At 42.1% G+C, this 26,121-nt stretch overlaps 1 protein-coding gene across 2 annotated transcripts in view; it reads right to left on the bottom strand.

Moving 5' to 3' along the window:
• Positions 1 to 24,413, bottom strand: part of agla (amylo-alpha-1, 6-glucosidase, 4-alpha-glucanotransferase a) — a 98,081-nt gene extending 73,668 nt beyond the window's left edge. The window contains exons 1-4 of one of the 2 annotated variants that reach the window (XM_078560844.1): positions 24,273 to 24,413; positions 23,634 to 23,747; positions 10,750 to 10,957; positions 8,301 to 8,470 (exon numbers count right to left, since the gene is read on the bottom strand). In XM_078560844.1, the coding sequence (XP_078416970.1) occupies positions 8,301 to 8,470; positions 10,750 to 10,957; positions 23,634 to 23,715 (460 nt within the window). In that variant the 5' untranslated portion in view covers positions 23,716 to 23,747; positions 24,273 to 24,413. Of the gene's footprint in view, positions 1 to 8,300; positions 8,471 to 10,749; positions 10,958 to 23,633; positions 23,748 to 24,074; positions 24,094 to 24,272 lie in introns of those variants that run through there. The other variant, XM_078560845.1, reaches the window with a different exon arrangement.
• Between the last annotated feature and the right edge of the window lie 1,708 nt (positions 24,414 to 26,121).

Here is a 26,121-nt window from a genome sequence, read left to right as displayed (position 1 = left end):
AAGTTAGGAATGAGAACAGGTCACTATCATGCCAAGTTCCATCCCTCCAATATACAGGTACCTAAATGTGCTTTAAATTACAGAATGAGTTTGCTGTGTCATGAAGAGATATTAATGTCTATAATGTTATTGGAAATTATTTTTAAATTGGATTAGTAGGGTCTGTGTGTCTGTGTCTTAATTGGATTAAAGCCAGTTAGTCTGGGTGCTTTGATGTATAGTAGTTTGAGATGTTAATTAGATAAACGTAAGGAAGTTAAAAAAAGGTTAAGTGCAAATTTGCATTTATTGAATAAATCATTCAAAGGAATGGGTAAAATCTTGCACCTAGCTGGGAGATGCCAAGCAGTGTGTCTATATTACTAGTAAAATTGGTGGAATCAAAGGATTGTTATGAGAAGTAAAATTTAAAACCTAGGAATACAATGGAAAATTTACATTCAAAGGGGAAGCTAGGTATAAACAGAAAGGAATTTGTGTATAAGGCAGAGGCATTTAAGATCTAACCAGCCTGTAAGCCTATAACTTGTCTGAAAAGGAACCAAGTTGCAAGGGACTTCATTTTGAATTTGTAAGGTCTAATGTGCTTTGCCTGGTGTCTGTTTAAAGTCTATGGGTTATCGTTGCCTTGAAGATTTACCTGGGAGTGATTAATTTGGGGATTTGTTTAAAAAGTTATTAATTTGTATATGTGTTCAATTTGTTGCTAAATTAATAAACGTTTAATTTAGTTTTATATAAAAAACCTCTTGAGGCTTGGTGGTTTTATTCCTGAATTCAGAGCTGCATCTCAAACATACCAATTGAAAATATAGGTTATGACAGTTGTTTAAAGTTTCCCTCTGGGATTTAAACAACTCAGCCTTTGCCAACTGCTGTGTCATACGAGCTGAAACAATTCTTTTTGAGTAGAAGTTATTCTTAATACTTATTCCAAATTTACCTTTCACTCATTTTCATTATTGATCCCCTGTCCTGCCTTGTTTTTTTGACTTATGATGTAATAATCTGGGCTTTACCTTACCCATGCTATTTAATATACTTTTATACATTGAGTAATTAGAATGGTGCTGCAGGAGTTTTCTGAAAGCAAAGGAGATTTAATTGAAGCGCTAACTTTAGATGATTCTTGATTTAATTTCAGTGCACCAAAGTGCAACAAAAACAGAAAAGGTTACATTTTGAGCTGTTTTATTTGGTTTGGAGGACCAGGTTTTTTTTTAAATTTCCTGATTTTGCTTTAAGGAGGATGTAGTTGAATACATTTTGCATGTATTAAAAGACTATAATTTGCAAGTTTTATACATTTCACAATCAAAAATTGAGCATCTTTATGAGGAGTCTTTTCAGTCTGGAGCATATTCAGCCAGGGAGTGATAATTTCCATGTTGAACACACCAGTCATAACCTGAAAGTGCAGTGAGGGCAGGATCAGGTTCAGAAGTGATATCATCACAATAAAATAGCCTTCAAGCACTCACTATCTTATCACATTTAATAATACTGTGCAGAGTTGCCAGTACTGGCTCTCTGTTCTCACAACACCATTTGGTTTGATATCCTTGGTGGCTTGTGTAACTACACTATTTGTATCTTTGAGCTGCTGGTCACTGAAAGACGGATCACAAGGTGACCAAGGATCTATGTTAACTTGTAATTGGAATTTGGAATCTATTTCATTAACCTCCCTTTAGCAAAGCAAAAATAAAAACAAATCAGATATACGTCAGTTCCATCAGCATGCAAAAGTTCTTTGTTATGTTGGCTACAATAGTGTAGATTCCAATCTACAAATATAATCCAAGCCAGTTAATGCAATGAAATCTTCATGATCTAGTGCCCTGGGAAATTATGGGGGGGCAGCGCATTTCTCAACTACATAACAGCAAGTGACTAGAGATACAGGAAATGGAAATTCTGGTGCACCTAGGAAATAGAACTACAAAGTAATCAACTTCAACTTGATGTGCACGGAGGAATACAAGGAAATCAGGGACAGCCGAAGCAAACTGATTGAATTTGAAATGTTTGTGTGGCACTAGGAGAAACAGGCGGGCTGTTCCCAGGGACACACGCCGAGACAAACATCAACTGCAGCTGGAGGATCATCAACTCGGTGAAAGACGCTCTTTGGTCTGCCTGAAACTTGTTGTCTTCCAGTGCAGAGTTGTCCCAACCGAGTGTTGCAGACTGGCACATTCCAAGGTCCAGGACTATGTGCTGAGGGATGCAGTAAAGCTTGGGGCAGCTGCCGCAAAAGCCCGGCGGGGAAAGGTTGCTATCTAAGACTTTTCTGCCAGAGTGCACCCAGGGGCTGGGAAAGGTATAGACTCCTCGGGCTGTACGGCTCACAATAAATGCATGCATTGAATACTAATTGTATTATAATTGTATTGAAGCACCTCAGAGTGCAACATGATCTATGTTGATAGTGCAATGGTATTGGAGTTGTCTGACTGTAATGACCATATTGAAATGACTAATATTCATTGATTGTATTGAAGCACCTCGTGCTCCATGTGTAAAAGTTGAATCTGATTACACTTTTTGTGATGGCAATTTAGAAATGTTTTGTAATGTTCATTCAGATATTTTATGAATAAAGTATATTTTTCAAAAAAAAGAATACCTTTAAAGGCATAATTCTCAGAAATTTGGATAAACAGCAACAGAATTAGCAAACATTGATGAAACAAGCGAGAATCTAAATAAATGAACAAATTAATCCAAGGAATGGAGGCCACAATCAGGTCATCCACGATCTTATCAAATAGCATAGCATGCTTAAGAGGCCGAATGGCTTAATCCTGCTCCTAACTCTCATTCTTTATATACCTTTTTTTGAACAGGAGGTGCAGTTCTATAGCTGGTTTTCTAAATGACTACATAGGAACACAGGAATAGGAGTAAACCATTCAGTCATGGATTCTATTCCATCATTCAATGAGATCAACGTATCTAAACTCCATTCCCATGTCTCAGCTCCATATCTTTTTATGACCTTGCCAAGCAAAAAAAAACATGAATTGCAGATTTAAAATTATTAATTGAGCTAGCATTTAATGGTTTTTGTGGGAGACAGTTCCAGACTTCTACAACCCTACATACCAATAAATGTTGATCCTTTGCTAATGCAACTTGTCCTCATCTCAAATGCTAGCTTCTTTCCCAGGTTATAGCATGGATGAAAGGGAATGTGATATTCAATATTAGTGATGATGATGAACTCAGCTTTTTCCAATTGTAAATTTCAAGTCCTCCAGCTATGTGAAGATATATATATACACCATAATGATTTAGTATATCTAAAAGCCCTGTGATAAAATTTCAGTGTTTACAAATATTAAAACAGACGTATCTGGTACAGTGTAATAGTGCACTGCTTTCCAGGCAGACTGGGACTAGCTTGTAATGCTGGCTGACATTTGTAGTCTGGTGAGAAACATAGTTACGGCATGAATAACGGCAGCAATTGCAGATTAAATTGAACTTCAGCACCTGCTATACAGTCCAGTCACAAAGTTTTATTAGAAGGAGGAGTGTAGATATCTGTAGTTAGCTACCTTTTCTCTCAGCATAATGTCTGGGAGTTGTTCATTTATCTGTTTGTGGAATGTGTGCATCGCTGGCAAGGTCAGCATTGCCCATCCCTAATTTCCCTGGAGAAGGTGCAGGTGAGCTGCCTTCTTGAAACACTGCACACCCACAGTGCTGTTAGGGAAAAAGTTCCAGAATTTTAAGCTGCAGATGAAGGAATAAACATTTTTTTAAAAATCAGATGATGGGAAATTTGGAGGAAAACTTGTAGTTGGTGGTGTTCCCATGTTCCTGATGCCCTTGTGCTTCTAGTAGGTAGAGTTTGGGGTTTGCAAGATGCTGTCGAAGAAGCCTTGGTGATTGTTGCAGTGTATCTAATAGATGGTAGGCATTGTTAATTCTGTGCACCAGTACTGAGCAGAGTGAATGTTTAAGGTGGTAGGTGGGGTACCAATCAAGTAGGCTGTTTTGCCCAGGATGGTACCAAGCTCCGAGTGGTGTTGGAGATCCACTCATTCAGGAAGTGGACAGTATTCCATCACATTCCCACCTTATGCTTTGTAGATGATGGAGTCAGGAAGCGAGCTAACTACTGCAGAACACCCAAGGTTTGATTTGCTCTTGTAGCCACTGTACTTAAATGGACCAGCCACAAGTTTCTGATCAATAATGCACCCCAGTGTTGCTGATGGGGTATTCACAATGGGAGGGAATATCATTGAATATCAAGGGAGGTGGTCAGACTTTCTCTTGTTGGAGATAGTCACTGTATGGCAGTTGTGTGGCCTAAATATTACTTGCCTGAATATTGTGAATGGAGCAGAACACTGCAATAATCATCATCAAAAAAAAAAACCCACACCATTTCTGACATGATAGAGGAAAGGTGCTTGATAAAACAGCAGAGGATAATTGAGCCTAGGACACAACCGTGACATAATCCTTCAACAGTGTCTTAGGGCCGAGATGATTGGACTCCAACAACCACAACCATCTTCCTTTGTGCTAAGTATAACTTCAGCCAGCAGAGATTCTTCCCCACCCTCAGCCTGCCGATTCCCACTGACTACAATTTTACTAGGGTTCCTTGATGTTATACTCAGTCAAATGCTAACTTGATGTTAAGGACGGTTGCTTTCACCTCAGCTCTGGATTTTAGCTCTTTGGTCCGTGTTTGGATCAGGGCTGTAATGAAGACTGGAGCCAAGTGATCCTGGCAGAACCTAAACTGAGCATCAGCCAACAGGTTACTGCTGAATAAGTACCACTTGAAAGCATTGTTGGCAACACCTTCCATCAGGTGTTGCTGATAACTGAGGGTGGACTGATGGGTGGTAATTGGATTTGGGCCGCTTTTTGTGGACTGGGCATATCTCAGCAGTTTTCCATGTCAGGCAGATACAAGTGTTTAGCTGTACTGGAACAGTTTGGCTAGAAGTGCAGCTAGTTCTGGATCACAAGTTTGCAGGGTGCATAGCCTTTGCTACATCCAGGGCACTCAGCTGTTTCATGAATCATTTGGAGTGAATCAAACTGGCTTACTCATAAGACCATAAGTAGGAGAAGTAAGCCATTCGGTCCATTGAGTCTGCTCTGCCATTCAATGAGATCATGGCAGATCTGATAATCCTCAACTTCACTTTCCTGCCTTTTCCCCACTGATTCTCGTACTGATTAAAAATGTGTCTATCTCAGCCTTTACTGTCATCTGTGATGATGCAGATCAAGAGGAGGCAGAGATGGATCGTCCATTCAGCTATTCTGACTGAAGATAGATGCAAATGCATCAGCCTTCCTATGCTGGACTCTGCCATGATTGAGAATGAGGATGTTTCTGGAGCCTTCTCCTCCTCCTATTAGTTGTTTAATTATACAACAACATTCACAACTGATGTGGGAGGACTGGAGAGCAATGATCTGATCCGAGGGTTCTGGAATTGGTTAGCTCTATCCACAGCATGCAGCTTTCGCTGTTTAGCATGCATGTGGTTTATAACTTCACGAGGTTAGCATCTCATTTTTAGGTATGCCTGGTGCTGCTCCTGTAATGCTCTACTGCACTCCTCATTGAACCATCATCAATATCTTGGCTTAACAGTAATGGTAGTGTGACGGAAGTACCGGGGCCAAGTAGTTACAGATTGTGGAGAGATAAAATTCTGTTGCTGATAGCCCATAATGCCTCATGGATGCCCAGTTTTGAATGAATAGGTCTGTTTTGACTTAATCCCAAATAGTAAGGTGGCAGTGCCACACAACACAAAGTTGTTGTCCTCATTATGAAGTTGCGATTTTCTGAGAGGACCATGCGGTGGTCACTCCTACCAATACCAGAATGGACAGATGCACCTGAGACATGTAGTTTGGCAAGGACGAGGCCAAGTTAGATCTCCCCTCATGTTGGTTCTCTTACTACCTGCTTTTGGCCCAGTCTGACAGTTATGTTGTCAGAACTTAGCCAGTCCGGTCAGTAGTGGTGTTAACAGAATCATTCATGGTGATGGACATTGACATTTTCACAAGATGACATTCTGTGCCTGTGTTACCCTCAGTATTTCTTCCAAGTGGTGCTCATCATGGAGGAGTACTGCCTGACCAGTAGTAATCATCAGGATAAGATTTCCTTGCCCATGTTTCATCTGATGCCATGAAACATCATGGGGTCCAGAAGCAATGTTGGGGATTCCCAGGGACTCCAACAACATACCCATCTGCTGCCATCTCTGGTGAGTGTGTCTTGACAGTAGGATAGAACACGAAGATTGGTGATAGAGAAAATATGATTATGATTTATTAGGGCAGCAGGGTGGCAAAGTCCAGGGGGGTGGTGGTGGTGGGGAAAGTGTCGGAGGGAGTCAGTTGTATAGTTAGCCAGGAGTTATGCATGGCGTTTTCCTGTCTAATGATTTCTGGGTAATTACACAGGTAAGTAGGTCGGAATGTCCAAAGTCTCTGACCCTAGCACAGAGTTGGAGACTTTTTTTGGGAGGGTTCTGGTTGCAGGGGAATTGCCCATCAAAAGTTGAAACTTCCTGCAGAGTCCTTGTGTTGGGACTTCTGAAGTGTCCTGTAGCACATCTCTGGAGTACGTCTGGTTTCTGACCATCTGCAGACTGGAAGATCTGGGTCCTAACATTAGATTGGAAGAAGGACAAGTTAACCATTTACTCACCTGGAAGGAGCTTGGGGCCTTGGACGGTGGTGTTGGGCAAAGTGAATGGACGCTCATATGGAAAAGTGAGTAAGGATTAGTGGTGATGAATGAGTGGACTAGGATGTCAGAGAGGGAACCATTCCTTTGAAACACTGGACTGGAACGAGTGGGAAATGTGTCTCATGGTAGGATCATGTGGTTGGTGGCAGGAATGTTTGAATCCAGAGGCTGGTTGAGGGCCCTATCTACCAGCTGAGGAACAGGCCTCCAATCCAAATTTTTCATTCTCAGAACAAGATGTATTTTAAATGATAAATGCAACACCATTGAACAAGGTCTTCTGCTCTTTGAACCATTAACAGCAATTCCATAGATCATGTAATGATTTTTCCCTTTATGGACTTTGAGTTGTCAGGTTTTGAGTAATTAGGATTTCTACACACAATTATAGCACATTAGCACTATCCTCAGCACATCTTCTGGATCTCAGTCAAATATCAAGCAATTATTGGCTAATGAGCAGAGATAATGATCTCATTCTACTAAAAAGCTTGCATAGTACAACAATAACATCTTTGTGTGAACAATTCCAGAGCACAAAGGTTTTTATTGGAAGAACCAGAATTCTGTATCTCTCCTAGTAATACCATGACAACATTTTTCTTTAATTCAAATTTGAAAGACTGGAATACAACATTTCTACTATTTCAAGGTGCTGTTCCTCCACAAATCCACAATTTCACATGTTGCTACCACCTCAGGTGTTTAAAATTACATCTGATCTTTTCACAACTATCTGACAAAAATTGAGTGAATACAGTATTATTTTAAGCACAAAAAAGTAGTAACACTGTACAGATTATACATTACCATTGATGTAGCACTGGAACTCTATTTCATTTCTACCCAACTTTAAACTTCTTTGAATTAGCATGTCATTATTGAAAAACTTTGGTGAAGGTCAAGGATCAATATTACAAGATACCATCAAAGAGGAAGCCATGAGTAAAATCAAGGAAGTGGTTTTGAAAGCCTAGAAGGCAGGAAAAACTGGAAGGCAAGGAATTCCATATGAATGAAACGGATGTCTCAATTTAATAGAGTGTGGGTTCAAAGAAAAGTGTGAACAAATTGAATGGTGTATTTGCAGCTTAGAAGAAATGAGAGGAAAATTCAGCAGAGCACTGACCATAACTACACAGCAGCTTGTAACCCACAGTTTGTGCAGGAAGGCATCTCAGAGTGCTTAATAATGGAGAAAGGTATTTGATGAACACAGTCTGTGGAAAGGGAGAGTGAGATACAGAGGGGCAAGAAGACACACACAGGAAAATAGGAAGGATCTCTTGTTGGAAGGCAAGGTTTCTTCCCCTGTATCCCATCCAATAGTTACAAAAACTGTTTAGAGAAGCATTTGCACATATGGAAACAGAATTAAGGTTAAGTATGGCTTTGAGTTTTGAGTTGGCCGTTAATATTGCAATGCACATTATGTTCTGTCACCTGGTTATCTATACAGGTGAAGAAAAGTTATGATAAACAGCTTGACATTAAACATATTTTTCACAATAGACTTAGACTTAGAATTTGTACATTCATTGATCCTCACCTGACTGCTTGGCAACGTTCAGCCGGTCCTCCCATTCATCAAATTGTCCCAAACATTTGGATAAGTACGTCTGTGCACAAATGCAATCCAGTGGCAGAACTCGATTGTCATGTCCAACACGTAGAATAGGATCTACGACTATAAAGCCCGTACTAATCTTTTGATTATGTCTTTAAAAAAAAAACACAAGAAATGCAGTCATTCTATGTTTCCCTCAATTGTTGTTGGAATTACAATGCTTATGTTTTATTCAAATCAAATAAGTATGCACCTTCCCATTCACACTCCCATTCCATCACCCCACCTCTGCCAAATTCACATTCACCCTGTATAACACACATTTGAAATATAATGCTGCTTATGAAAAATGCATTGGCATTGAAGCATATGGATACATCAACATTTCACTACAATGCAGTTTTTCGATAAACTGTCCTAAGGCCATGCACTTAAAGCTACTTCATGATGATTTCCATTATATTAAAAATGTCTTTATTCTCTTTCAATGTCATGTTCTGCAGCTCTGAATGGGATTTCCTTATTCTAAAAGACTACAGAAAGCTGCCTCCATTGCATAAGGCTTCTCATGTAGAGCTAGTAACAGTCATGCAATGGCAGAAAGCGAGTTTACAGATCAGTCAGTGAAATGGCCTTTCAGCTCGGAATCAACTTGATTTAGATTCTCTCAATTGAAAAATCATGAAAGAATCAAATGTAATATTATTCGTCCCCAAAGAGGAGAACATTTACAGAAAGACAATCTAGCATTAATTTCATTGAAATTAACTTTCAAACAAGAAACCAAAAGTTAATACTAATTACAAATGATTAGCAAAGCCTAGCCTCTCTGGGAATGAGTCAACTAAAAAGGCAAGGAGGAATCAAAGATTAAGATTTGCAGTTGTGAAGATATCCTGCCCAAAAGTGGTATAGGTTAATGTTGAGAAGAGAAATAGGAACTTAAAAATAACAGATGTGACAAACTGATTTAATGCTGTTAACTTCATCATTACCAAATATTTAATACCCAGTAATTTCAAGAGGTTACATTGCCTCAGGTGTAAATTTATAATTACTTTGAAAGCAAAGAGCTAAGGTTGCTTCCTTTCTTTCATTCACAGAATTTGGGCATCACTGGCTAGGCCAGCATTTGTTGTCGATTCCTAATTGCCCTCAAGAAGATGGTGGTGAGCTGCCTTCTCGAACCACTGAAGTCCACCTGGTTCAGGTACACCCACAGTGCTGTGAAGGAGGGAGTTCCAGGATTTTGATCCCGCAAGGGTGAAGGAACACCAATATAGTTCCAAGCCAGGATGGTGAGAGACTTGGAGAGGAAGTTGTATGGAAATACTACCACTTGCATTAGCTGCCCCTGTCTTTCTAGGTGGTAGAGGTTGTGGGTTTGGAAGGTGCTATTAAAGGACCTTTGGTGAGTTGCTGTAGTGCATCCTGTAGATGGTAAACACTGTTGTCACTCTGCGTTAGTGGTGGAGGGAGTGAATGTTTATTTTAGTGGAGGGGTGCCAGTCAAGCAAGTTGCTTTATCCTGGATGGTGTCGAGCTTGAGTGTTGTTGGAACTGCACTTACCCAGCCAAGTGGAGAGTATTCCATCACACTCCTGACTTGTGCCTTGTTGATGGTGAGCACACTTTGAGTCATCAGGAAGCAAGTTACTCTCTGCAGAATTCTCAGCTTCTGACCTGCTCTTGTAACCACAGTATTTATATAACTGGACCAATTCAGTTTCTGGTCAATGGTAGCCCTGAGGATGTTGATAGTAGGGGATTCAGCGATGAATGGAAGGTGGTTAGATTCTCTCTTGTTGGATATTGTCATTTTGATAAAAGCAGTAAGAACTTTGCATCCACGTGTTTGGAAAAACACCTGGGGAGGCAGGGGGCGGGAAAGCTGGAGCTGTTGGTAAAAGGAGTCCAAGTGAAAATTGGACTCTGCCTAATACCAAAAATGGATTTTGCTGCTAATGTTGGCAAATTTGCTACCTAGTGTAGAACAGAGCCTCAAAGGCCAAAAAGATCCCAGGTTTAATATGCAGAGATAGCTGAATTCCAACAGTGTTGTGGTAAGGATGTTATCATTAACCCCAACAGCCCTTGGCTAAGGAATGGAAAAGAAAAGAAAACCAGATAACGTTCTTGCTCCTTTGCCTCCTGGCGGAATGTATGTGCTTATGGATGTCAAGTAAAGACTGATCAGGCTTGTCTGTGATGGTTTCTAGCTAATTCGTCTGCGGTCAATTCATGATAAATGGAGAGGATTCCAGAAATTAACTGGCTTATGGCTTTTGAATCATATCACCGGAATGATTCAGCATCCTTATGAGAGAAAATTGGGCAGGGCGGAGGTGGTGGCAAAAGTGGATCGTGAAAACATTTCAATGAAGAACTTTATATCTCAAGATTAGAAAAATTAATATTCATTTAAGCTCACCCATAGCTAAAATAAAATTGAAATGATCCAGGTATCTGCAGATCAATTGCACAGTATCTATCAGAGTCATCTCCTACTAGTGTATTCTGCCAATGCAGTAACTGAAAGTGATGACGGTCAAAACTATCTGTATCAACTGGATAGTTGGTCTGCACATGGACATCCTTTCCTTGTAAAGATGGACCAAGGCGAAACTGCAATTCATATCCTGAGGACAAAAACAGAAAAATAAATGTAACCAATTTTATTTTGGTTGCAAGTGATCTGTAACATCATCTTCTTACACGTGAAATGTAAATTGCACCAATTATCATTAATAAATATTCAGAAAGCTTCAAAGTAAAAGCACCAGTAATTAAATTTTAACTGTCAACCATCAACTGGGCAAATGGGAACTTTGTTTTATTGAAGGTAATAAAGAATCCTCACTGGGAGAGAAATGAAGGCCCAGACTTACATAGTGCCATAACAGGTTTCTCATCAACTCTTTAAAAAAGCTCACACACATTAAACTGTTCAACCACTTTTTGCACAGCCAGACCCCATAAACAACAATGACATGAAGAAAAAAGTTTTTTTTTGTTGGTCAGGACCTCAGGAAAATTCCCTGTTTCTCAAATAGTGTTTTAGGATCTTGACCACCCATGTGAACAAAACAGATGGAAGCATCACAGTTTAAGATCTTACCAGTGGAAGACATTTACCAAAATGTAGAACTACAGTAGAGCATCAAGCAGATAAGATGCTCGAGTTTTAGAATAGGGCTTCAGTCTTCTGTGAGTCAAGAGCACCAGGTCAAGCAGACACTTTTATTACTCATAATGACAGGCAAAAATTAGTGGAATTAACATATTAGATGTCTATATTACCTTTCTGTGTTTGCATGCCTGCATGCGATCTAGTTTAAGAAAATTAAATTATTTAATTTGATTCAATATCCATCATTATAAAGGGGGAAATGAATAACAATTAAGGAAAGGGGTCAGAATCTGGGAGCAGTGCATGAGGGAGGAAAACAGAAGCTTGGGAATAGCACTCTAGGATGGGGGAAAATGAAGAGTGAAAGAAAGAGTGAAAGATTTCATTACTTCAGGTACACCAAAACACTTCACAGGCAAGCAAATGCTTTTGAAGTGTAATCACTGTTCAATGTAGCAAAAGTCACCATGTGCACAGTAAGGTCCCATAAAAGAAATAAACAGACCAATAATCTGTTTTAATGATGTTACTTACAGGATAAATATTGCTCAGGGGACAAGTGGAGAACTCCTTTGTTGCTCTTGGAAAACTGCCATGAGACCTTTGGGTGGAAAATGGGACCTCAGTTTAAGGTCTCATTTGAAAGACAGTGCCTTCAAAAATATAAAACTCGCTCTTAAATCTCTGCAGTGGAACTTAAACCTACCACCTTCCGACTCAGGCACATTTAAAAACTTATTATTTGGCACCACTGGGCAAAACTAACTCATTAACTGATGATGCAGGGAAAAGAAATACCAGCAAGAAATAGGGGAAGGGATGAAGAAATATGTTGATGTGGACTGAAAGAGGCAAGAGAAAAAGAAAATGCTGGGTCGAATGGAAGATTGAAAAAAATTTTAAAATCAAACTGGATTGGAGGAGAAGAGAATGAGTTTGAACACAGCAGTGTTGTGGACACGCAGAGTATGAGGATAAACTGGGAGAGTGCAGGCCATGTCTCTGTGAAAGGTTTCAGGCGTTAAGATAGACTTACAGTATATCTTAACTGTCTGGAAGGGAACTGGAGCTGGGTTGAATGCCAGAGAATGACTTAAAGCACATTTTGGTCTGATTTGAGTACACTGAAAACACAAATGTCACTTTTTTTAAACATTAAAACACCATCAATTATCAGTTTCTTCACTGTCACTGAGTCAAAATCCTGGAACTCCCTCCCTAACAGCACTGTGGATGTACCCACACCACATAGGCTGCTGTGATTCAAGGCAGCAACTCACCACCACCTTCTCAAGGGCAATAAATTCTACCTAGCCAGCAACACCCACATCCCATGAATGAAAAAAAATCTAAAGTGAAAAAATGCTGAAGATTAATCATCCATGCATCATTTTTGATGTACAACTTCAATATTTTCTAGAGAAGCATGCTTTGCTGGAGGCCATAATTCACCACTAATCTTGAACCTTCAACAATTAGATTGCCCCTCAGTCACTTTTTTTTACTCCCAAATGAAGAAATACTGAATATATCTACAGCAACTAACATTTATATGAAATGGAGAGAAATCACCCATCTCTTTGCAGAGATGTAATCATAAAATGGTTTCCAAGTCAAAGGAGGAAGGGTGATCAAAAGCTTGTTTAAAGAGGTGCATCATGAAGAACATTTTAAAGGAGGAGAACCAGAAATGTTTATGGAGAATTCCAGGGCATAACAGTGAGGTGAAAGAGTTGGAGCCAGAGGAACTGAGAATTCTGGTGTTGCAGGTGGAGGTGTTATGATCTCAGCTGGTGTTTTCACTGGACAAGTCAGGTCCCAGGGTGGAACACAGCTTGATAGATCCTAACTTTTATTTTTTGGTTTAGACGTTTGGAGAGTGGCTACTGAACAGAGTCACAGGGGTCAGCTGATGAACTTTTAATAAAAGAATAAAACACTTGTTAAGCAACCAAAAGACGAACTATATTACAATACTCCTTCACCCGCAACTATACCTTTACGGATAGATACAGGTTCTTAAGGATAACAAGTTACAAAAGCTATTTTATACTCTAATGTTCACAGTCCTGTAAACCAATAGGCGACCTGTGGTCAGGCACACCACACTCTCCTGTGTCAAGCCTCTTGAATCCTAGCTTCAACTGAACTGAAACAACTTTTTCTGTTTTTCTCTGTCTTTGTGGGACCCCAGTTGCTAAGCAGCAGCACAGTTTTTTTTAAAAAAACCTTGTTTCTTTTAACTCCCCTTCATAAAATCTCATTAAAATGCAGACATCTTTTAAAGTGAAAATAAAAATCAGGTTTCATCCTTTTAATTCACAAATACAGAAATACAAATTAAACTTAAAGATATAACTTATTCTTAACACATAACTTATTTAAACTCTCTATTTCCTAACAGGGGTTACATAAATAGCAAGGGGTAACACCATGAAGGGATTTAAAAATAAGGGCAGGAGTCAGCGAGAACAGCGGGGGCTGACCTCCAACCAGTTTCCACATTTAAAACAAAAATCAAATCAAGATGTGACATCACAGGGATTGGATGGTGAGTGGTGATTTGCTTGTTTGTCTTTCAAATTGGTCATTTATTTGTAACTGTAAAGGTTTTGTTAGCATCAGTAAGGTTTATAAATAGTAGTAGGTTTATCCCGAGCAGTAGGGTTTGTCAATTATAAATAAATTAAGAAAAACAATAAAATGAAACACATAAAAGAGCGCGAGAGGAGGTGGGAGCACAAAAGGAGCGCTGAGGAGCCGGGAGCACAAAAGGAGCTAGCTGCGGTGCTGGGTCTCAGTGGACTGACCAGATTTGGAGAAAATCAAGTGTGGCGTCATAGGGAACTAGAGGGGAACCCAGGAGATAAAAGAGTGAGAGAGGAGCAAGACTTCATAAAGAGGCACGAGAGGGAGAGGAGGAAACGACTGGTGAGTGACAGGTGAGTAACTACTTTTAAGGCATGTCAGTGCAGCTTGGCCATGTGGAATGTGCCCTCGATGACTACATCTGCAGGAAGCGTCATCAGCTGTAGGAACTTGAGCTCCAGGTTGCGGAACTCGAGTGGCAGCTGGAGTCATTGTGGTGCATCCACAAGGCTGAGGATTACGTGGATAGCATGGTTAGAGAGGTGGTCACACCACAGCTAAGAAGTACACAGGCAGAGAGGGAATGGGTGGCCGCCAGAGTATCACAGAAACATGCATCTAGTGCAGGAATTTCCTGAGGCTCTCTCACTTTCTAACCACTTTTCCATTTTGGATACTGGTGAGCAAGATGCACAGGAGAGGAAGAGGAAGAATGGAAGAGCTATACTGGTAGGGGACTCCATAGTTAGAGGAGCAGACAGGCTTTTCTGCAGCCATAGATGTGACTCCAGGATGGTATGTTGCCTCCCTGGTGCCAGGGTCGAGGGTGTCACAGAGTGGCTGCAGGGCATTTTTTGGGGGGAGGGTAAGCAGCCAGAGATCATGGTCCACATTGGGGTCAATGACATAGGCAGGAAAATGGACAGGGTCCTAAAAGCAGGTTTTAGGGAGTTAGGAATTGAAAAGCAGGACCTCAAGAGCAGTAATCTCAGGATTATTCCCAGTGCCACGTGCCAGTGAATTTAAGAATAGGAAGATTGAGCAGTTCAATACGTGACTGGAGAAATGAGAGGGAGGGCTGTAGATTTCTGAGGCACTGGGACCGGTTCCGGGGTGGATGGGACCTGTACAAGGAGGACGGTTTACACCTTAACAGGACCGGAACTAATGTCCTCGCAGGGACGTTTGCTAGTGCTGTTGGGGAGGCTTTAAACTAGATTGGCAGGGGGATGGGAACCTGAGGGGAAATTCAGAGAGGAGAGGAGAAAAACTGGCAGTGGGAAGAAGGGAAGTGTTAACTGGTAAGGAGGATAAATCAGAGAGTAATTTCAAGGTAAATACAATACTTGGAGAGTTTGATAGAACTAGAGTAGGGTATAGTAAGTCATTAGATGGGGTCAGAGCAAGGGGGAAAAGTTAAAAAGCCTAAATCAAGATTAATGTGCATGTATGTGAATGCATGGAGTGTAGCTAATAAGATTGGTGAACTACAGGCTCAGGTTGACAAATGGAACTATGATATTGCTATAACAGAGACCTGGTTCAAAGGAGGGCAGGACTGGACGTTAAATATTCCTGGGTACAAGGTGTTTAGGAGAGACTGAAATAAGAAATTTACAAATGGATATGGCTAGGTTAGGTGAATGGGCCAAAATTTGGCAGATGGAGTTTAACATGGATAAGTGAGAGGTTATCCATTTTGGTTAGAAGAATAAAAAGGCAACTTATCATTTAAATGGAGAGAAACTTCAGAATGCTTCAGTGCAGAGGGATCTGGGTGTCCTCGTGCATGAATCGCTGAAAGCTAGTATGCAGGTACAGCAGGTAATAAGGAAAGCAAATGGAATTTTGACATTTATTGCTAAAGGAATAGAGTATAAAAATAGGGAAGTGTTGTTGCAACTGTACAAGGCATTGGTGAGACCGCACCTGGAGTACTGTGCACAATTTTAGTCCCCTTACTTGAGGAAGGATGTAGTTGCGTTGGAGGCGGTTCAGAGGAGGTTAACTAGATTGATTCCAGAGATGCGGGGCTTGCCTTATGAGGAGAATTTGAGCGGTTTAGCCCTATACTCGCTAGAGTTTAGAAGGATGAGAGATCATCTAATTGAGGTATACAAGATGCTAAAGGGGATAGACAGAGTGGATGTGGAGCGGATGTTTCCCCTTGTGGGGCATTCTAGAACGACAGGCCATAGTTTAAAGCTAAGGGGTGGTAGATTTAAATCAGAGATGAGGAGGAATTACTTTTCTCAAAGGGTCGTGAATCTGTGGAATTCACTACCTCAAGAGTGCAGTGGATGCCAGGATGCTGAATAAACTTGAGGAGGTAGAGAGATTTTTAATTAGTAATGGGTTGAAAGGTTATGGGGAGAGGGCAGGAAATTGAAGTTGAGGCCAAAATAAGATCAGCCATGATCGTATTGAATGGCAGGGCATGCTCGAGGGGATGAATTGTCTACTCCTGCTCCTAGTTCTTATGACAGGAAAGGAAGCAAAGGGAGGGGGAGTGGCAGTATTATTAAAGGTGACATTACAGTACTGGAGAGAGAGGGTGTTCCAGAGGGGGTCAAGGGTGGAATCTCCCTGGTTAGAGGTAAGAAATGAAAAAGATGCAATAACATTGATCGGTGTGGTATACAGATCATCAACTAGCAGAAGGGATGTAGAGAAACAAATTTACAAAGAAATTACAGAGAGGTGTAAGAATTATCAAGTAATTATAATGGGGGGGGGGGGGGGGGGTGGAGCTTCAATTATCCAAATATAGGCCGGGATAGGAACAGTGCAAAAGGACAAGAAGGGTGAAGGTTCCTGGAGCGTGTTCAAGATAATTTTCTGCAGCAGTATGTTTCAGGTCCAACAAGAGGGCAGGCACTGCTGGACCTGGTTCTGGGGTATGAGTTGGCCCAAGTGGATCAAACAATAGTGGGAAAGCATTTAGGGGACGGACAAGGAGCAATCCAGAGCAGGGATAATTAATTGGAGGAAAGCTAACTTCGATGGGATGAGAATGCATCTGAGTCAAGTGAATTGGAATCAAATACTGGTGGAAAAGACAGTCACTGAACAATGGGTTACCTTCAAAGAGATATTCCCTTGAAGGGGAAAAGTAGGACAAATAAATCTAGAACACCCTGGATGACAAGAACAATAGAGGTGAAGATGAAAAGGAAGAAGTAAATGTATGACAGGTGTCAGGTAGAAAATACAATGGAGAATCAGGCTGAATATAGAAGGACCAGAGAGGAAGTGAAGAAACTAAGAAGAAAAGCAAGGAGAATGCATGAAAAGAGACTGGCAGCTAACATAAATGGGAATCCCAAGGTCTTCTATAAGCATATAAATAATAAAAGGCTGGTAAAAGAAAGGATAGGGCTGATTAAGGATAAAAAAAACAAGGAGACTTGCATGTGGAGGCAGGAGAAGTAGCGGTATCAAATGAGTACTTTGCATCTGTCTTTACAAAGGAAGAGGGTGCTACCAAGGCAGAGGTGAGAGAGGAAGTAACTAGTACACAAGGAATTTACAATTGAGAAGGAGGTGGTGTTAGAAAGGCTACCTTTACTTAAAATTGATAAGGTACCAGGGCTGGATGAGATGCATCTAAAGATACTGAGGGAGGTGAGTGAAAATTACAGAGGCACTGGTGATAATCTTCCAGTCTTCCTCAGACATAGGGGTGGTGCCAGAGGACTGGAGAATTGCAAATGTTACACCCTTGTTCAAAAAAGGTACAAGGATAAAGCCGACAACTACAGACTAGTCAGTTTGACTTCAGTAGTAGGGAAACTTCTGGAAACTAAAGTACGGGATAAAATCAATAATCACTTAGACAAGTGCAGGATAATTAAGGGAAGCCAGCATGGATTCATTAAGAGAAAATCATGTTTAACTAACTTGGGAGTTTTTTTTGAGGTGGTAACAGAGAAGATTGATAAAGGCAATGCTGTTGATGTGGTGTATATGGATTTTCAAAAGGCATTTGATACAGTGCCACACAACAGACTTGAGCAAAATTCTAGCTCATGGAATAAAAGGGAAAGTAGGCACTTGGATAAGAAATTGGCTGAGTGACAGGAAACAGTAGTGATAAATGGTTGTTTTTCAGGTTGGAGGATGGTCTTTGATGGAGTTCCTCAGGAGTCAGTGTTGGGACTCTTGCACTTCTTGATATATACTAATGACTTAAACTGTGGTGTGCAGGGCATGATTTCAAAATTTGCAAATGATACGAAGATTGGAAGCAGTGTCAACTGCAATGAGGATAGTCTTGAACTTCAAAAGGACACACATATATTGGTGGATTGGACAGACAAATGGCAGATGAAGTTCAATGCAGAGAAGTGTGACGTGGTTCATTTTGGCAGGAAGAATGTGGAGAGATGGTATAAAATAAAGGCAGAAACGCTAAATGAGGTGCAGGAACACAGGGACCCTGGCGTATATGTACATAAATCATTGAAGGTGGCAGGCCATGTTGAGAGAGCAGTTAATAAAGCATATAGTATCCTAGGTTTTATTAATAGGGATATTGAGTACAAGAGCAAGGAGGTCATGTTAAACTTTTATCAGACACTAGTTAGGCCTCATCCGGAGTACTGCACCCAGTTCTGGGTGCCATGGCATTGGAGATTGTAGAGAGGAGATTCACAAGAATGATTCCAGGGATAAACAACTGTAGCTATGAGGATAGATTGGAGGGGTTGGGTCTGGTTCCCTTGGGAAAAAGGCTGAGGGGACACTTGTTAGAGGTATTCAAGATCCTGAGGGGTATGGACAGAGTACATAATGAGAAACTGTTCCCTCTCAAGAGTACATAAAGAACCAGAGGGCACAGATTCAAAATAATGGACAAAAGGAGTAGAAGTGATGTGAGGAAAAGTTTTTTTCACTCAGTGTGGTTGGAGTCTGGAACAAACTTCCAGAAAGGGTGGTGGAGGCAGGTTCGATTGAGATATTCAGAAAGGAATTGGATTGCTACCCGAAAATAATGTACAAGGTTACGGGGATAAGGCAGGGGAGTGTGATTAGGTAGACTGGTCTTTCAGCGAGCAGTGCAGACTCTATGGACCAAATAGCCTCCTTCTGCACTGTAAAGATTCTATGATAATTTAAAATTTGAGGCATTGGAGACAATATAGGTTAGCAAGTACAGGTGAGATGGATAAGAGGATATTATACAGGCAGCAGAGTTTTGAATGAGTGGGAGTTTATAGAGAAAGGATAGAGACTGAGGGGCCAGCTAGGAAGGCAGAGTGGAAGCAAGTGATGCTTCCAAGGTGGAAGTGATGCAGAGGGTAGGAGGTTAATAACTCAAATTGAGGTCAAAGATGGCACCAAGAAACAGTCTGGCTCAGCCTCAGAGTGAACAAAGTGTTTGAGGGTGGGGGTTTGGTGGGGGGGGGGGGGGGGGGGGCAGATATGTTGCTAACTAAACAATCTTTTCAGTCTTCCCAGTGCCTAACTCTATAAAATTGTGATTCATTCAAGAATCTGCTGAAAATGAAGTCTGACAACATAAAAGCAGTGGAGGAAATGAGTAGAGCTGGTGCCAATGTTCACACAAAAGTTGACCCTATGTCTGTTGATTGTGGTGCCAAAAAGCAACATGTAGATGAGGAATTGGAGGGGGTCAAGAATGGGGAGGTACTTCAGATATGGGAACGAAAAAGAGAAGCCATTGCTGGCGATGCTGTGGCTACAATCAGATCAGTAAAAGTGGAAATAACCAAGGGTAGGCCCACTAGCCGGATAGAGGACAGATGTCGGAGGAGGGTGGCAGTGCTGACACAGAAATTGATGAATGTGACATAGTGTATTGTCCAATCATACAGAATGTTGCTCATGACTTTGGTTAAGGCAGTTTTAGGACAGTGGCTGGGGTGGATTGGAGACATTCAATGAAAGAGATGCAAGAGAGATAGACATCGATGTGTAGGTAGACAGCATTCTCAAGGACCTGAGAGGAAAGGGGAGTTGGAAATAGGAATGGTTTGCAAGGGCAGAGGTCAAGAGGGCATTTTTTGGCAGGGCTGACGATGGCCCTTTTCAAATGGAGGACAATACCTGAATAAAGGTGCAATTCATAATGTTAGTTAACACTGCCACCAGGAAGAGAAGCTGATGAAAAAAGCAAAATACTGCAGATGCTGGAAAGCTGAAATAAAAACAGAAAATGCTGGAAAATCTCAAATCTGACAGCATCTGTGGAGAGAGAAGCTGGTGGCTGGTAGTACAATGGGAATGGGGGTCAAACGGGCAAGAGACAGATTGCAATGGACAAGATAAACACAAAGGCAGCATGGAGCAGGAAATACAAGAGAAGTTAGAGATAGACTTGGGCTCAGGGGCACAGTGGGGAAGATTTGGCTTGGTGGGCAAGAGGAAGCAGTAGAGGCAGCTAAACAGATGGATGGCATGACCTCTGCTCCATATCCAGTCAATTTGCCAGCCTCAGGGTCATTAATATACAGATACAAAGTTCTCAGCCTCCGGCAGTGGATCCTATCAAAATCTGAGCAAGGTTTAACTGCAGGTCTTTGAGGACTGGCACAGGTGCAAAACCAGGCAGCCTATGTCCTAACTATCAAAATTAATTTTTAAAAATACATAAATTATGAGGCCTCCACATTGGCCTCTGAAAAACCACACTATTCGAATACTTGCACACTCAGATTCTGAGGGAAAAAAAATCTACCACCAGAATAGTGCTGGATGCCTGGACTTAACAGTTTCTGTGTCCAGCATTCCAAGGATTTACTTGCAGGACACATCAGGAATACATTTCCCCAATTTGCATATTCGCATACATCCCATCTACAAATTTTTTTTTTCATTCATTCACAGGATGTGGGTATCGCTGGCTAGGTCAGGATGGTGAGTGGCTTGGAAGGGAACTTCCAGGTGGTGGTGTTCCCATGTATCTGCTGTCCTTGTCCTTCTAGATGGTAGTAGTTGTGGGTTTGGAAGGTAATGTCTAAGGAGCCTTGATGAGTTCCTGCATCCATCTTGTAGATGGTACACACTACTGCTACTGTGCGTCGGTGGTGGAGGGAGTGCTAATCAAGCAGGATGCTTTGTCTTGGATAGTGTCAAGCTTCGAGTGTTGTTGGAGCTGCACTCGTCCGGGCAGCAGAGGCTATTCCATCACACTCCTGACTTGTGCCTTGTAGATGGTGGACAGACTTTGGGGAGTCAGGAGGTGAGATACTTGCTGCAGGGTTCCTAGCCTCTGACCTGCTCTTGTAGCCACAGTATTTACATGGCTTGTCCAGTTCAGTTTCTGGTCAAGGTAATAACCATTGACCAGAAACTGAACTGGACAAACCATATAAATGCTGTGGATATAAATGGGCTGGTGTACCCACTGTCGCCAGCTCAAATACTAGGAAATGGGATAAAAACAGTAAGTGTTGGAAAACCTCAGCAGGTCTGGCGGCATCTGTGGAGACAGAAACAGAATTAACATTGCAAGAACAATATGGCTCTTCTTCGGGAAGAGAGTTAGAAACATGAAGGATTTTATGCTGTTGAAAAGGGGAGATGAAGATGGGTTGATGTTGAGAGTTTGGAGACAAGAACCCAACTTCACCACTGCCATACATCGTACACTAGACCCTTTGCCTAATCCTATCAGACTTGTAGCTTGCCTCAATCTCAATCTTCTCTCAAATATCCACCGGGGAGGGAGACAACCAGATCCAGAGCCCCTCAACTCTGACCCACAGCTCAGCTTCATGAAATATGGATCCAGCTGAACCAAAATCCTCCCACACCCAACTCTGGCAGAGAAACACATGCAACTCTGCTCCAGATCCATGCCAGCTTCCACACACTACAACCTACAGACTACTCTCACCCACCAGCTCCAGGCCTGCTTTCCCACACATATTCTAGCTTCATTGTTTGCTTACGTGGAATGCTGCAGGAATCCACTAATATTTTCTGAAAAAATTCTGAACATTGGAGGTGTTTAATTTCCATAATAACGTAAGCATATTTTAACAATAAACTTCTGAGCTCAATAATGCTTTTCTGATCTCCCCAAAAGAAATATAAAAGCCACAGAGGAAGACGGTGGTATAAGCGGTAATGTCAATGGAATAGTAAACCAAAAACTCAGGCTAATGCTCTGGGCACATGGGTTCAAATTTAAAATTCCAAATTAATAAATCTGGAACTGAAAGCTAGATTCAGTAATGGGGTCTCGAATCTATTGAGTGTCTGAAAATCCCATTTGGTTCGCTAATGCCCTTTAGAAAAGGAAATCTGCCATCCTTCCCTGGTCTGGCCTATATTGACACCACCTCCCACACCAATGTAGTTTACTTTTAACTATCCTCTGAATTGGCCTAGCAAGCCATTCAAACTGCTACAGATGCCAGATAGACTGCAGCTGTCCAAGACAGCTCACCACCACCTTCTCAAGGGCACTTAGGGTTGGGTAACAAATGCCCATCCATTGAAAGAATAAAAAATTGCTAATGCAGAACAATTTTTAAATGGCCCTACAATTTATATCATAGCTTTAGGATACACGTTTCAAACATATCCACTGTATTAAATACCTAATAAAATGGTAATTATAATAAAAATAATTGTGATTGACATACAAACATTTTACAGCAAATATCGCAATTGCACGACCACCCAAAGTGTGTCCAAGATTCAAGCTGAAGAAATCACATGCAGCACAACAGTAATCTACTGCATCAAAAAAACTTAAGTGAAAAGCATGCCCCATAGTGCAAGATAGCACCAATGTTGATAAGATAAAAGCAACATACTGCGGATGCTGGAAATCTGAATCAAAAACAAAAATTGCTGGAAAAACTCAGGTCTGACAGCACCTGTGGAGAGAAAAAGTTAACGTTTCGCGTCTAGATGTTCCGAAAAAGAGTCATCTAGTTTAAAACGTTAACTCTTTATCTCCACAGATGCTGTCAAACCTGCTGAGTTTTTCCAGCAATTCTTGTTTTTGTTCCAATGTTGATAAGAATAGGAGACAAGGCGATAAGCGGCCATTGAGTGAAGCCAAACTTGGGGTTTAAAAATCACGTAGACAGTAGCTGCAAGAGTTGTTCCGCAATTTCAAAATCTTCAGGCAGAATTAGGTTCAAAATATATCTCAATTTCAACAAAACGGATATTGCGGAAAGGAGTTACTGCAACTTCTAACCACAGGACAATAAAATAAAACAGCTTTTTATGACACCATGTTAAAATAAAATATTCAACAGCATTCGAGGGGTAAGTGCACTATTCATCACATGAAGTTATGTGACAGCAGTTTTATTACTGGTCATAGATACTGCTCCCAAATTAGACTGAGGCAAACTATCAATTGCGTCACTTCTAAAATTTGCCAAAATAAAGTACGCATCAGCTCACACACATGTTCAAAAGCTTTCATAGGTAAAAGTCAAAATTACAGTACAATCAAAAAGTAAATCCAACAAAACTTTGAAACGGCCCTTCTTACAGCACAAGGTCGTGTTAAAAGCTGTTCTTTCACCTGGCACTTCCTCGTTTGAACTATGAGTTTGCAACAGATGCGAGCGCAAAAACAGTGCAGCTTTAAGTAAAACACCGACCTTGTTTGAGCCGAAAAAGCGTCCTTTCGAGCTTGTCCCATTCATTCAGCTGCAGGATCCGAACTTGCTTAGGTTGCTCCATCGTTCAAGTGTTTTCATGTGCACGACTCTACCCTGCAGAAAGTACGGAAGGTTTAATCCCCTAAAAGTCCACACAAATGGGACAATGCAGTTTTCTCCACCACCAGCTGCATTGTCATTTTATAAACACCGGCAAGAGAAAGAAAACAGAGGTGGACGGACAAGAAAGAAAACAAAAGTGATAAGCAAACAGCAACTCTGAACTGCAAGAACCACCACCCTCTCCCCCCCACCCAGGACAGCAGCCACGACCTTAAATTCCTCCCACAAGGTGTCCAGACACAAGTTAAGAGAACAGTTAAACAACAACATCGGTGTAGGCCATGACTGGAGGGGATTTATTCAGAAATAGCTGTTCACTGATGCAAGCGTCGTAGGTAACAATGCCCAATCATCATCACTCCAGCCGCTCTGTACAGCCTGACACCCCCCCACCCCACACCAACCGTCAACAGCGTCCGGCCCTGCTTCACTCGGCCTAAAGGGGCACAGCTCCCGGCCTCTGTCCAAAGCCCAGCTGCAAGAGGCCGGTGGCCGGGGCTGCTTCAAACTCCTCACCTTCCTGTGGCTCCCTTCTCTACGGACACTCCCCTCTCGCCGCGGCACATCAGCGAGTGAGTGACTGGCCGCCGCCCACCTCAAGGTCACGGACAGCTGGTCGGAAACCAGCCGCAGACCCCACCTCTCCCCTCTCGCGAGACCCCGCCCCCCTCTCGCGAGACCCCGCCCCCTTCCGTGACGCCCCCCTTGACCCCGCCCCGTCCCCGAGACACCTCACCCCTCTCCAAAACCCCTCCCTCCTCCGGAGTCCCCCCCGAATGGAGACCCCCACCACGAGACCCCGTCTCCTCCCCTCCCGCTCCCCTCCCTGAGACTTCGCCCACTCCCCTTTCCATTCAACGACCCCGCCTCCACCCCGAGACCCCTCCCATTCCCCCCTATCCGAGAGACCCCGCCTCCTCCCCTGACCGCTCCGCTTCGCTGAGACCCCACCCCCTCCCTGAAACCCCGCCCCTACGCTGCAAACCCTCCCCCCCTCCCCCATTACGTCACCTCCTCCCCCCCCCCCCCCCCCCCCACTCCCCTTGGCGTTCACTCAACCTCCTGACTCTTCACCTCCGGAGAGCAAGATAACTCCTTAGTAACAGGAAGGTGGAGAGCAAAATCACAGTGTCAGGTGGGAGGAGTTCAGCGAAACGCTGTTCCCTTGGCGTTCAGTCAATCGGCCGTTGGTGCTCGGGCTCAGCGCTTTAAGGAAATGGCTGGCCCGCTGTGCCCCGCACAGGCCGAGATCAGGCGGTGGGCGCCATCTTTCTGAGGGGCAGAAGGAAGCTCTTTCGCCTTCAGCTCTCTCTCTCTCTGTTGTGGGTCAATATCTCAGTGCACCTTATACACTTCCCATTCACTCTTGTTGCTCTGTCCCATGTACTCAGCTACTTCCATTGCCTACATTTCGACATCTCTGAAGTCAAACACTATTTTAAAATCAGCTCCCCCTCTGTCTGCCTCAATCTACTGTGATGTCACTGGTATAACATCAGGCAAGTCAGCCTCAGTTGGTGAAGGTCAAATTGACCTGAGACCTTTACTCTGCAGCAAATGGCACTGTGAGGAATGACATCAAGACTACAGCTTCCAGATTATTCAGCCCAACCAGTCTGTTGGTTTTTATCCTCCATGCAAATGCCAATCATGTGGGTGCATCCCAACCCTCTATCTGGACCTCTAATGCTTTTCGCCTTTAGGAAAATACCCTGTTCTATTCTTTTTAGGTCCAAAATTTGCCTACCTTCAAATGCATTTGCCACTGTTCTTCCGATTTTGTCTATCAATATCACCTTGTAATATTACACCTCCATCTACAGAATTTACAACGCCACCTATCTTTCTGTCATCAGCAAATTTGGATATGTGGCTTTCTATCCCATCATTGAAGTTGTTGAGGCCCTGACACAGATCCTTGTGAGACACCACTGGTCACACTCTGCCAATTAGATTGCCTGTCCATTATCCTTATTCTCTGTCTCCTGCCACTCAGGCAATTTCCTAACCAGGCCAAAATTTTGCCGTCAATCCATGAGCTTCCACTTCCGCTAGCAGTCTCTAATGTGGGGCTTTATAAAATGCCTTCTTGGAAGACCTTATAAATAGCATACATAGACATGGTGGTGGCGTAGTGTTACTGTCACTGGACTCGTAATCCAGAGACCCAGGGTAATGCTCTGGGGACCTGGCTTGGAATATCACCTTGGCAGATGGTGAAACTTGAATTCAATAAAAAACCTGGAATTAAAAGTCTAATGATGACCATGCAACAATTGTTGATTGTTGTAAAAACCCAGCTGGTTGTCCTTTAGGGAAGGAAATCTGCTGTCCTTACCTGGTCTGGAGTACGTGTGACTCCAGA

This window comes from Cetorhinus maximus, chromosome 17 (genome assembly GCF_964194155.1).
Source record: "Cetorhinus maximus chromosome 17, sCetMax3.hap1.1, whole genome shotgun sequence".
NCBI lineage: Eukaryota > Metazoa > Chordata > Chondrichthyes > Lamniformes > Cetorhinidae > Cetorhinus > Cetorhinus maximus.
This window is presented reverse-complemented; position numbering and strand designations above follow the sequence as displayed.